A 14,498-nucleotide genomic window follows, 5' to 3' on the forward strand; every position below is an offset into this window, starting at 1 on the left:
CCTAAACAGATTTTTTAAATTACAACCTTCCACATTATGGCATGTGGATTGAATTCCTATACTTTTTAGCCTTGCTAGTGCAGTGAGTCAATATTATGTTTCCAGCTCTGTCCTTTTCCTAAAGCTTTAGTGAAAAGAGCGTGGACTTTAGAATCCTACATATCTGGATTTGAATCCTGACTGCGACTTTGTAGCTATGTGGCCTTAGGTAAGTTATTTGACCTTTCTTAACTACATAGTTTCTTCATGTATAAAGAAGGAAGGGGATAATAGCTTGTGGAGATAATAAGATTTAGTGACAACCATATGAAAATACCAAGTATATTTGGTAAATACGGGGTCAAAAAGGATATTTAGTTTTTAAGTCCTACAAATTCCAGGGTCAGCATAGAATGTAATACCTGGTAGTATGTTATTTATACCCTGCTTGCATCTGACGTTTGAGGTAGGCATTTATGTGTTTCATATATACTTATATACTTTTACCCCAAGAAAACAAATGTTCTTGAAGCCTCATCGTTACGTTTTGCCATCTGCATAGCAGTCAGCACTCTCTTGATGACTCAGGAGGCTCTTGATGAATGAATACCTGACAGTTGCATTGAAATAGGGCAGTGAGGTGAGACATGGTTCTGACTGGTGTATACTTCATCTTACATTTTTCATAACCATGGGTAGAAGTCACTGAATTTATGAATATTAATTTTAAAATTTTTTCGATTACTTATTTTAAGCTGGAAATAACTAGAATTGATTGTAACTGAGCTGGCCTTTAAAGCAGACCATGAGGGGAAAGGGTTAGAATTAAGTATTGTTTAATATTGTGAATTATACTCTTGGAATACTAACATTTTACATTTTGTTTTGTCTCTAAGCAAATGGTTATGAGCCTTAGAGTTTCTGAACTCCAAGTACTGTTGGGCTACGCTGGGAGAAACAAGCACGGACGCAAACACGAACTTCTCACAAAAGCCCTGCATTTGCTAAAGGCTGGCTGCAGTCCTGCTGTACAAATGAAAATTAAAGAACTCTATAGGCGGAGGTTCCCCCAGAAAATCATGACGCCTGCGGACTTGTCCATCCCCAATGTTCATTCAAGTCCTATGCCAGCAACTTTGTCTCCATCTACCATTCCACAACTCACTTATGATGGTCACCCTGCATCATCACCGTTACTCCCTGTTTCTCTTCTGGGACCTAAACATGAACTGGAACTCCCACATCTTACATCAGCTCTTCACCCAGTTCATCCGGATATAAAACTTCAAAAATTACCATTTTATGATTTACTGGATGAACTGATAAAACCCACCAGTCTAGGTAAGATTATTCTATAATGGTTATTTGGTTACTTGGGTATGGGGGTGGAGAGATATTCAGTTTGACCTAGTTTATTATTCATGGTGAATAGTAGTGCAGATCTTTGATAGTAGCATTCAGATTACAATAAGTATCTTTCAGTTTTAAACAAAATCAAATATAAGCTGTCTTTTAGGCAAAGAAAAAAGTAGAGTCAAGTTTCCAGTGATGGTTGCTGACCCAGTAAATACTAAAAAGTTTCCAAGAACATAAACTTTTATTAAAGTGTAATATTTTAGATTGTTGATTAGTATTTTATAGTAACCTTTACAAATTAAAAAAGTAAAATGTAGTAATACTACCAGCCTCCGAATTCAATACTTAATTTTCAGGAGTTGATGACATCTAAAACAAATGACTGAATAGTTTTGATTATTTAAATGAGTTAATGGTTTTAATTATTATAAAAGATTTGAGCTTTGATGTGTAGTATTTCAGTTTCAGCTGACTTTTCAAGTGGATATGTGTGCTTTTAGGTGCACACATGATCATGGTTTATAATATTGAAATTTTATTTACTGTGTTTTTATCATCGTTTGATTAATATTTGGGATATTAATAGAAATTAAGTGTATTAACTGATCTGTAATTTTAATTTCTTCAATACTGCCTTGCTTTATTTAATGTAGAATAAAACTGACTATTGTGATTTCTGATACCTTTGTCAAGATGTATTTTAAATATCAGATGTCAAGGTCCTGGTTTACTATCATAAATTAGTGGTTGACAAACTGTGGCCAGCAAGGCAGATTCAGCCTGTGGTCTGTTTTTTATAATCTAATAAGCTAACTTGTGCGCGCGCACGTCTCTCTGTCTGTTTATATTCCCAAAGGGTTGCAAAAAAAACCGAAGACAAGAACAAAAAGAATAATATGTAGTAGAGACCATGTTTGTCTGCAAAGCCTAAAATATTTACTGTCTGACCTTTACAGAAAAAGTTTTCTAACCCTTGTTATAAATCAGTTAACATTTCAGCTTGGAGGATTGGTTAGTGTTAAAATTGAGAATATACTGAAATTCTTTGAATGTGGAAATGTTTGTTTTTAATTTAACAGGATTTACCTGAATAAATTAAGTTTATAGGAATCATTTTTAAACAACATGAATTTTATACCACATTATATTATTTTTAAAATAGCTATAACAAGGTATATAACAAGGTGTAACTTAACACTTGTCAAGAACCTATGCTTATAAAACTTACACATGCTCATTATAAAAAATGAAAGTGTTGAAGTCCCTTTCTCATTAGTAATTTAATGTGTGTGCATATATAAACAAGTTAACATTTCTTGCTTTTCAAGAAGGAATCTTATTTTATACCCTATTCTGTGACTTGCCTTTTTTCCCCCTAATGTAGACATCTCTCCTTGTCTGTCTTGTTTCTCCTTTTTCACTGAAGGCCGTGTATACACACATGCACACAATATATAAGATGTATATACATATATATGCACACACACATATTTTCTAGCTCATTTCGTATTAAACTGTATACTGTTCCATGATTTAAATCACTCCTCTATTAAAAGACAAATTTTTCTTATTTTTTGCTGCCCAAAACTGTGCTCTAGTGAACATCATCTGAAATATAAAAGGAAAAAAGATATTGGTGGCTTTTTTAAAATTTCATTCCCTGTTCTCAAATTCTCTTCTGGTTTTAATTAATGTATCTTGCTGTTTTCATTTTCTGTAATATAAATCTCAGGTACCAGTGTGAATAGATGATGTTTAAATATGTATCTAAATTTTGTTATAAAGAGTAGAAATGCAAACTGGACACAGATTATGGTTATACTTGATAATAGTTTAAACAAATTAGAATTTAGAGAATTTTAAGTCAATTTTTATTTCACTGAGGTACTTTCCTTGAATATATTTAAGTGTTAATTTCTAATCGTCTACACTGATGGTCTTTTCATGCCTTTTTAGCTTAACTTTCCTATCATAATTTACATTTTATATTTTATTGCTTTTTTTTAATTTATTTTTAAGATTTTATTTACTTGAGAAAGAGAAAGAACATAGAGGGAAAGGGAGAACCAGACCCTCCCTGAGCAGGGAGCCGGATGCGGGGCTTGATCCCAGGACTCTGGGGTCATGACCCGAGCTGAAGGCAGACGCTTAACTGTCTGAGCCACTGAGGCATTGCTAGGCAGTAAATTTTAAGTCATTTTCCCATCTTTATTCTTTATCTGGAAACTTATAAATTACTTCAGTCTGGTGTTTTTGTGTGATAATTCAAAAATAATGCTATAAAGTTTTTTCCCCATCTTTGATGACCATTAAGTAAACCCTTGTATTTATAAAATTGGGTTGAAGTACTAAAATATTTCCCATGAGTTTTATTTAATTAGGCTTTCTTTGTACTGTCAGTTCTTGTTATTTGCATATTTTGTGTTTGTGAATGTCTGCTATCTCAAATTTATTTGTAATTCTAAAATCATTACAAAAGTTTCATGATTATTTATGGACATGCGTGGAATGGTGAAAAATCAGAGTCTTCTGACTTGAACTTTCCCATAAGGTGACTCTTGCTTTCTTGTTTTCAGCTCTCATACTGCAAGGACATGTCCTCTTTTGTTCTCTATTTAATGCCTTGTTTTTTGCATTTTTGTGCTTTTTGTTGGTGATTTCAGTTTTAAATAGCCCCTAACCATAGTGCTGAAGCTCTGTCTAGTGCTCTGAATGTCAAAAGGCTCTGATGCACCCAATGGAGAAAAAAGTAACGTATGTATTCAGTTTTGTTCAGGCATGAATTAGTGCTGTTGGCTCTGAGGTCAGTGTTAATGAATTGTATTATTAAATAAATAAAATTATTATTAAGTAATAAGTGAATTCTGTATTAAGTAAGGTGTCCTTGAACAGAAACACATCTAAAACAAGATTACATAGTGATTAGTTGATAAAAATGTGATCAGGGCTTGCGGGAACCTAGCTAGCCCTGTGTATTCCCAAGGAGCAGTGGTTCAGTATTCACTAATTCATTGTTTTGGTGACTTTATAGAACAGTTACCACACATAATAAAAATTGTACATTTGAAGTATAATTTGATCTGAATACTAGTTTTTATTGAATAAATCTATTGTTTGTTGTGTACACATAATGAATAGGTGTTAATTTAGAATTGCTTGGTGCTTTATAAATAGATTTCTAATTTCTCATTTTTGTCATAGAATTAAAAGTCATCATTTTAGTTATGCATAAAACAGTCTTACCAGAAAGTAATTTGTGGATGTTTATTGATTCATTAAATATATAGGGGTGGGAATGTTCAGTAAATCTGAGAAAGATTTATTGAAAGATTTTGAGTAATTTGCAGAGTTTGGGATGAACATCTTTTAAAGCCCTGTTTGGCAAAGAACAAAATAAAAGAAAATCTATAAGATGCTTTAATGTTACTAAAAGACTACTTCTCCTTCATTAAATAATCAAGTGACTACTTTATCATGGAATTCAGTTTTCTAAAGGATTACTTTTGCTGGTAGATCAGTTGTTTTAAATGTAGGAAAATGGTATTTCCTGAAAAATTAAATGGCTTCTGGCGTTCTCTTTGTCTCTAAACATATATATATATTTAAAATCATTATAACCTGAACATATATATAACCTAAACATATAACCTAAACATATATATATTTAAAATCATTATATCCTCTTAAGAATTAGTTGTGACCTATAGCCAGCTAGTTCATTACATTATCACTTGCGTCCAGAATGTGACAAGTAAATTTAATTTTTCATCCCTCCCCCACTTTGGCCTTAACCATTAGATTTAAATGGATTTTAAGATGTTCTTATGTAACTGAATGGTTTTCTGCTGTATGGTTCATGTTTCTAACCAAAATCACAATAGTTTTGGTATCCCCAATTTTATTAGGTAATTGTTACCCATTCTTAAACTCTTTTTTTTTTTTAAAGATTTTATTTATTTATTTGACAGAGAGAGATTACAAGTAGATGGAGAGGCAGGCAGAGAGAGAGAGAGGGAAGCAGGCTTCCTGCTGAGCAAAGAGCCCGATGCAGGACTTGATCCCAGGACCCTGAGATCATGACCTGAGCCGAAGGCAGTGGCTTAACCCACTGAGCCACCCAGGCGCCCCTCTTAAACTCATTTTGTTATTTCTTGAACAGTGAGTAATTTTAAGGTCCTTCATTTTTGAACCACATATTATAGAGAGTTCCTTTCATTTTCCATAGTTAACTAGAAGGATAGTGAGATGAAGGTGGTTGATTATTTTTGCCTATAATTAAAATCCTGTTTGTTGTTTTTAGACTTATATACTTTTTAAAACCTTTTCCATGAGTCTAAGATTTCCCCTATATCTATCTGTTCCTTCCCCCACCCAGAATTGAGTTCACTTTCTTGCGTGTTCTTGTAACATTTTGTTGTTAGTTCCTCAAAGTGGAAAGGTTCTGCTGTATTTATCTGTATATTCCCATAATAGCTATCTGTGAATTTGTTATATGGTAGTTGCTCAGTAAACATTTATTACCTCTCCAGTTTATTTAAATACAGTAGATAGAGTCTTTTATTTCACTCTGATTCAGTGAATTTTAATCATTTTATCATTCAGATAACAACCAAGGTATACCACATTATCCATCATAAAAAGTGGCTTATGATAGAGTAAGGAGGAAAGAGTTGTCCTTCCCTTTATTGTTTCCACCCCCATTTTGATCTCTATGGTCCATAAATGACTTCGATATTTAATATATTCTCCCATTTCCCCCCAATTACAAAAATATATATTGCATGTTTAATATAGACTCCATAGACACTACTTAACTTTAGAAAGTAATTTAAAAATTTCTGTTGTGTTCTAGTTAGTCATTGTTTTGTATGTATATGTGTTTGTGTTTATTTCTGATTTTGTTTTAATGAAAAGGAGAATCTCAAATACTGACTTAACCCAGGAGATTCTTAGCCGCATATATTATTGACCCATATCAATAAAGAATGGGGCACAGTAAATTACAATCTTCATAGTATATTGAGCACCATGTGTTAGAAATGTACTTTGAAGTATCTTATTTGTACACTGTGTCACTCTTTGTGTTTCTCAGCTATCAAATTTACAATTACGAAAGTCAAGAGGACAAGTTATTCTGGATTAAAATATCTTATGTTCATTCAGAGGCAATATATTTTCCTTCAGTTCTTTAATATTATTTTATTTAGAATAATAAAATTGTTTTGAGTATTATTGTTTTGGATTTTTTTTAGAGTATTACTGTTTATATTGTTTACATTGGCCTGTGTTAGAACATAATGGCAAAAACAAAATATTTTCACAGTGATTGGAAGAATATTTGGTTTGATTCAGATGGGTAAACATCCATTAATACTCAGTTTTATGTTTGCTAGTGATTTAGTTATTTCTGTTTTCCTTGACTTAGGTAAATTTTTCAAAGAGCAAGTACATTTTTTAAAAAAATGGTGGTTTTAAGTATTTTTAATAATTTAAAGTATTTCAAAGGCTAACAGAAAACAGCTTTGCCTTCATTTAGAGTACTTGTGTAGAAGTTTGTTGAGTCATCTCTAAGATTTGATTTTTCTCAAATTCAAGCCAAGTTATACCTTCTAAAGGGTTGTCTTCAGGTTTTTATTTTTCATTCATTCATTTTTATTTAGAAGATTTTATTTGTAAGTAATCTGTACTCCCAACATGGGGCTCAAACTCACCACCCTTGCTTAGATCAAGAGTCACGTGCTCTGTTGAGAGAGTCAGCCAGGTACCCCCCTTCTCTGGTTTTTAAAGGTCTTAGGTTATACATCTGAGTAAGTTCATATCATGTGTCTTTGGATTTCCCATAGAATGGTATGAGGAATAATAATTATTGAGCATTATTTCTGATGTTCTCATTCAGTGTTCTAATTGATCACCGAAGGATACAACATTTCCTCTTATCCAAATTGGAACCAACTGATAAAAATTATACAGAATAACTTAAACATTTTATTTTAATGTAAAACATATTAATGTATATTTACGTGCCAGTCTTTTGGTGTAGGTCAAAGCCTTTCTTTGAGACCGCAGATTTTCCAGTTTTAGTTAGTGTTTTTTTTTTAAAGCAGAGAGAATTTAAAGACTTGTGTAGCAGTTTGAGTGTAGAATCTGTTACAACTGGGGAAAAAATCTTTTATAGTTATTCCACTCAATTTCATTGCATTTTTTAAAAGCAGCTTTTGTTGCGTCTTTGCAGAGCATTCAACTTAGTTTTCATGAAAACAGCAGCTCTTTCTTTTTGCACTTATATTTCATCAGTTTTGTAGTATTTAAGCTTCATAATTGCAGGTGCAACTGGCATACACAGAGTTTATTTGAGAATAAACACCCCTGGCTCTCCAGTGCTTTTGCACTGGAGAGTGTTCTGCTGGTATAAGCAGTCACCTTGCTAGAGCACCAGTCAGGATGTATGGAGGCCATGGAGAACACCAGTTCATTTAAGAGCAAGTCAGTTAAGAGGGTTAACTCTCCAAAGATAAGGAAATTAGGAGTTTGTTTGTTCTTTTGCTTGAGAATAATTTAACTGGTTTCTTCTTTGGAGGAATAAAGTAGATTATAATTTTTATGGTTGAGGTGTTTTTGTTGTTGTTTTTTGTTTTTAAAGAAAGCATCTTCTGGGGTATCTGGGTTGCTCAGTTCGTTAAGGTCCAACTTTGATTTAGGGTTGGGTCATGATCTCAGGGTTGTGAGATCAAGCCCTACATTGGGCTTTGTGCTGGGCGTGGAGCCTGCTTAAGATTGTTTATCTCCTTGCTGCACATGCCTTCTCTCTAAAAAAAAAAAAAAAAGAAAAGAAAAGAAAAGAAAAAAAGAAAAAGAAACTTCTTTTATCTCCCTGTCACTTCTTTGGGAGGGGTAGATGGGAAGAAGTTTAGGAGAAGTAAGGAACTAATAAGTAAATGATGTTTTTAATTGTATAGTTTTATGTTTGTAGTCTTTCTTTAGAACTCACTATCGTTTAATTGTTTTCTTTTTGAGGACAATGATTGTAAAGGAAAGGATAAAATGAAGTAAATTCACAGGCATTTTTTCTTAAATTTGATTTTTAACTAAAAATTGTCATAAAATACTAGAAATTGTGAAGATGGTCTCCTCTTGGTCCACCTCAATTCTTTTTTTTTTTAAAAGATTTTATTTATTTATTTGACAGAGAGAGAGATCTCAAGTAGGCAGAGAGGCAGGCAGAGACAGAGCAGAGAGCAGAGAGCTGCTGAGCAGGGAGCCCAATGCATGTCTTGATCCTAGGACCCTGGGATCATGACCTGAGCTGAAGGCAGAGGCTTAACCCACTGAACCATCCAGGCCCCCCCGCTTCTTTTTAAGACTTTATTTATTTATGTCCACCTCAATTCTTAAAATGAAATATTTTTTGGAAAGTATTTGGATGCTACAGACTGAAGTATCTGAAATACTAAGACATTTTAATTGATCACATGGATATCATTTCTTCAATTTGTGATCAAACAAGTCGCTTGTTTATGTTTTTGTTTTTTTTTTTTCTTTTTTAAGATTTTATTTTTAAGGAATCTCTACATCCCGTATGGGGCTGGAACTTAAAACTCCGAGATCAAGAGTCGCATACTCTACCAACTGAGCCAGCCAGGCACCCCCTATCTTTCTTTTTTTAAAATCCTGGAAGGTGGCCCCTGTTTACATTTTAATGTTTGTTAAACAATCTTTTCCCATTAAAAATCATGAATATCTGTCATCTGGGTTAATTGTATTTGCATTTTCCTGAGCTTTGTTACAGCTAGTTCTTACTTGATGTAGATACTTCATAAGGAAGACCCCAGCATTCTAGGTGTGTTGGGTTTATAGTCTCGATATTTTAGAAAGCTAGGTTGATTGCTTTCCTTTTTAAAACAGAACACTTATATATAGAAAATTATAAGTGTTTTAGGCTTGGGAAGATGTATGAATAATTTACAGAAAGGTTTGAAATATATAATTCATGTATATTAAATTCATGTATATAGATGTGTGTGTGTGTGTGTGTGTGTGTGTATGTGTGTATAAATTTGGGTTTTGCCTTAGGAAGAAAGGCAGCAGATGCTTTAGCACTTCCAAATAGTTAAAATGATCCATCTTGTTTTGTGTAGCATGGGTAAGGTTTCTGCTATATCTTAATAACGTTGATTACCAGTGTTTTCTGCCAAGGGCTCCTCTGGCATTGGATTAGATTTCACAGTTTCCTTCTCCTCTCATTTTTTTATAATTGAGTTTGCCTTCCTCCACATGCTTGATAGCCACTGCCTGAAGATCAGGTGATGCAAATTCAAGGACGCAGGCTCTGATAAGTATTGGAAAGGGCATTCAAAGGTTTTGTGATTCATTCTTCTGTGCTTTTAGAAAATCTGCCTTCTAACAATTCAGTACAAGCTGTGCTCTTCTATACTTGAATTTTGGAAAATCTGAGCACTAATTTTTTCTTTGGTGGGTTTTTTTCCTAGAAACTTTTTTTCCTAATTTGGCAGCCCTGGCTTCTGACTTTTTTTATTTTTTTATTTTTTTAAGATTTTTATTTATTTATTGGACAGAGAGATCACAAGTAGCCAGAGAGGCAGGCAGAGAGAGAGGAAGAAGCAGGCTCCCCGCTGAGCAGAGAGCCCAATGTGGGGCTCGATCCCTGTAACCTGGGATCATGACCTGAGCCGAAGGCAGAGGCCTAACCCACTGAGCCACCCAGGCGCCCCTGGCTTCTGACTTTCAAAACAAAATCTAAGATTTACCTTCTAAATTTGTATTTCTTTGTAGATGTATTCGGTCTTTCTATTTAATATTTTGATTATATTGTTTCTGTAGTGGTCCAGAAGCACGAAGGCATCTGTGTTTTTAATAAATGGGTGTCTTTGTTGATAAGTGTTACTAGTTCTTGGGAACTAAGAATCAAAGACGTATGAGTTGGAAAGGAATCTTGACAATGAGAATCAGTAAAGAACCCCTCTGTGTAATTGTAAATTTGAAATTAAAAATCTTAAATTATGACATTAATGAGCCAGCCATTTAGATTCAGAAGCAAGTAAGTACGGTTTAACAAAGGAATCCAACATAAAAGATTTTACTAGGATGGAATTTAAAGATCAAACATATAGTATATATGGTGTTTGGAATACAGCATTTCAGACTTTGCCAGCGGGTTCTATACTTCTTTGGCCCAGTCTCCCCAGCACAGATCCAGTTCCATATGAGTTGCAAACCAGCTAGCTGGAGGACTTGGGTGTGGTAATCATGGGGCAGGTAGGATGGTTCATCAAAGGAAGAACTCAATTTTGACAATCCATTTTTTTCTTTTTAAAATATATATATTGATATAAATATTACGATTTATATGTATTAATATTAAATATATATTATATAATTTATATATTTACATATATTTTTAAGATTCTATTTATTCATTTGAGAGAGAGAAAGCACAAGCAGGGGGGAGGCAGAGAAAGGGGGAGAAGCAGACTCCCCACTGAGCTGGGAACCCAATTTGGGGCTTGATCCCAAGACCTAGAGATCATGACCTGAGCCAAAGGCAGATTTTGAACCAAACCCTAGGGGCCCCCTTTTTCCTTTTTTTTTTTTTTTTTTAAAGAATTTTGTTGATCAGTATCTGGGCGATTGGTTGCTAATTTTAAGCCATTGCCTTTATTGAGCCATACTACTTTATTGCTGATAGTACTTGCAGATGAACTCAGTTTTGAGCAGAGATTAGTTCTAATTCATTGGCACTACTGCTGCTAAATTTGTTTAAACCAAAATGTAAATAAGCTTTAGATGTGCCGAATATGGGAATTTTGTGGTTCAGAAGAAGCTGGATGTTGAATGTCATGTTAGAATTAAATCGCTTTAAGGTAGGTAAAAATAAAAAGGCTAAATTATTTCTACAAGTCCTTTGCAGTTCCTAGAATTTTGCTTCACTATTTATTTTAGAGCCATATTTTTGAATATTTTATTTCTGCTCTTAAATTTCAATTGTAGAATTAATGATTTTCATACATAAGATGGATCAGAAAGGAAAATCACTTGTGTATAATATACTCATAACATTTTATGCTTCTTTTCACCACCTCCCCACGTAAACTTCATTTTTAAAAAATATTTTATTTATTTGAGAGAGAGCGAGGGAGAGGGAGGGAGAATGAAAATCTGAAGCGGACTCCACGCTGAGAACAGAGCCCAACTTAGGGCTCTGTCTCGTGACTGCAAGATCACAACCTGAGCTGAAACCGAGAGTCGGCTGGCTGCTTACCCAACTGAACCACCTAGGTGTCCCTATCCCACATAAATTTTGAATGTAAAGTTAGCAACTTATGTTTACATACAATTTTAGGAAATCACAAAGAAAGTGAGGGTTGAGTTTATTACATAAAAATGTTAAACCTCTATATATGCATCATGGTTTTTTTTAAAAAGCCCAAGTATAAAAGTAAATACCAAATGCAAAATACTTTAATCAAATATAAGACTAAAGGAAAGAACTCTTGCAAATCAGTATGGGGGAAGCTGCTAAGACTCTATAGGGCAAAATATATGAATAGGTAAGTTAGTGAAGGGGGACCACAAGTAGGTAACATCAAAAGATACTTTTACTAGTTCTTAAAGAAAATTCAAAAGTCAACAGTGAGCTTTTAAATCTTGTCTGAAGTACTAGATTTAAAAGTATATTTCTATCCTGTATTGATAAGATTTGTTAAAATACATGTAATCTGCTGGTAGCAATATAAATTACAATACAGCTCTTTGAGAGTACAGTTTGGCAATATGTAGCAAGAGCTTAAAAATAATTTTTGAGGAGCGCCTGAATGGCTCAGTTAAGTGTCTGCCTCCTCCAGAGATCGAACCTTACATCAGGCTCCCTGCTCAGTGGGCAGCCTTCTTCTCCCTCTCCTCCCAGCTTGTGCTTGCTAGTGTTCTCTGTCGCTGTCTCTGTCTCTGTCTCTCAAATAAATAAATAAAATCTTAAATACTTTTTGATCTATCTGTTAATTCCACCTTTGGGAACCCAAAGCCTAAGAATACTCACTGTAACGTTATTACTAATATAAAAATTAGGAATAACCCGAATGTCCAATAATAGAAAATAATTAATTAACCTGTCATCTATCTACTATGTAGAATATTTTAAGATCGAGTTAAAAATGATTACCCAAAGTGCCTGGATGGCTCAGTCACTTAAGTGGCAGACTCTTGATTTTTGGCTCCGGTCATGATCTCAGGGTCCTGGGAGCTGCCCCATGTCAGGTTCAGCAGGGAGCCTGCTTGAGGATTCTCTTTCCTCCTCTCTCTAAAATAAATAAATAAGTCTTTTAAAAAGTGATTATCATGAAGTCTTTAATGTATGAATTAACGAGAGAAATGGGGTACATAAATAAAAATTATTGGGCACCTACTTGGATAAGCATTAAGCTAGGAGCTTTGTATTTGTTACCTCATTTTAAGCTTCCAAACAACTTTGGAAGTTTAGCTCAATAGTCTAAATACTGCATAAGAGGTAGCTGAGGTCTGCACAAGGTAAACAAAACTTAAGAGATAGGCAGGGTTTGAATACAAGTTTGCTTCCAAAGCCAGTGTTCTTCCTGTAATGTAACATAAGGCATTAAAAATAAAAAGATTTTTAAAATTGTTCTTTAAAGTACGGTATCAGTTTTATAACATCTTTTGCTCTCAGTTTTATTTAGGGGGGAAAAAAAAACCTCCTTGAATTTTTTCTTTAGTAGAATTCATTGGGGGACTCCTGGGTGGCTCAGTTGGTTAAGCGGCTGCCTTCTGCTCAGTGGGGAGTCTGCTTCTCCCTCTGCCTGCTGCTCCCCCTGCTTGTGTGCTCTCTTGCTCTCTCTCTGACAAATAAAATCTTTTAAAAAAATTTCATTGGATCTACAAATGGGATCACTCTTTCGAAATTTACTTTTGGAGTACTACAGAAGGTGTTTCTGTATTCCACTTACATACATTGAAAGGGGGTTTGAGATTTTAATTTTACATGATAATCTTTACCAGTACACACTGTAAGAGAAATGGATTTTTATTTCATCAGATCAGTTTGAACCGGTATGAAATTTACAGCACATATGAGGAATTCCAATTTATTACCTCTTGATGTTAGCCCCTAGATTTAAAAAAGAAAGAAAGAAAGAATGTTAAAATTATAGCCCTTTCATAACTCAATACTCAAATATTTTAAAGAAAACTCGACTTTCTTTTTGGTGCTGTCTAGATTTTATTTTTTTGCTAACATTCATTCTCTTAAAATGTGATGTATTTGTAGTTAATCTCAAAATCTTTCTGATGATTTTTAATATTTTGCAATAGAGAAAATGAATTTTTAAAGTTCTTCTAAAATTACTTGAATAGAAGAGAAATAAAAGAGTCATAGAACACTCCTCATTTCTTTTGGTAATTTTCCTCAGTTCGTTATCCCTCCCCCTTTTGTTTTTGCTGATTTTTGTCCTTTTCATATGGATCAAGCCACTGTAAAACATTCCAAAAGAACAAAGATTTTTAAATAGTACATTTTCATTTTTATGTGAATACTCATGGTCTTGGAAGTAGAATCTTCTCCATCCCTTCCTGCCAAGAAATTTGTGACTTTTTAAGCAACGTAACTTTAAAAATAACTTATTCTTGGTTTTTGAAAATTTATTCATTCATGGGCACCAGGGTGGCTCAGTTGGTTAACCATCTGCCCTTGACTCAGGACATGATCTCAGGGTTCTGGGATCGAGTCCCACATCGGGGTTTTACAAACTGATCTTTTATAAACTGATAAAATGAAAATAAGATTTTTTTAATATACCTTTGCTTACTGCTAAAGTTGAATGTTTTTATGATCATTAACCAATTGTAGTTCCTATTGCTTGTTCATTCTCTTGCTCATTTTCCTAGCCTTTTTTATTAGTTTGTTTATTGTGAGTACTGTATACTAGTCAGTTCTTTATTACATATTACAAATATTTTATCTCAGCCTGTTACTTACCTTAGTGTGTAATTTATAAAATCTTTCATTACACAAAAGTTGGAAACAATTAAGTTGTCTAATCTATTAGTTATTTTATGGTATTTGGATTTTTAAAATAACAGATTCATTGAGATATAATTCATACTTTACATTTCACCTTGTTAAAGTATACAGCAATTCA

At 33.7% G+C, this 14,498-nt stretch overlaps 1 protein-coding gene across 3 annotated transcripts in view; it reads left to right on the forward strand.

Moving 5' to 3' along the window:
• The window catches only part of PIAS1 (protein inhibitor of activated STAT 1), a 119,968-nt gene that overhangs the window by 32,394 nt on the left and 73,076 nt on the right, over positions 1-14,498 (forward strand). For 2 of the 3 annotated variants that reach the window (XM_032343003.1, XM_032343005.1), the window contains exon 2: positions 876-1,320. In XM_032343003.1, the coding sequence (XP_032198894.1) occupies positions 876-1,320 (445 nt within the window). Of the gene's footprint in view, positions 1-29; positions 209-875; positions 1,321-14,498 lie in introns of those variants that run through there. The other variant, XM_032343004.1, reaches the window with a different exon arrangement.

This window comes from Mustela erminea, chromosome 5 (assembly GCF_009829155.1).
Source record: "Mustela erminea isolate mMusErm1 chromosome 5, mMusErm1.Pri, whole genome shotgun sequence".
Taxonomy (NCBI): domain Eukaryota; kingdom Metazoa; phylum Chordata; class Mammalia; order Carnivora; family Mustelidae; genus Mustela; species Mustela erminea.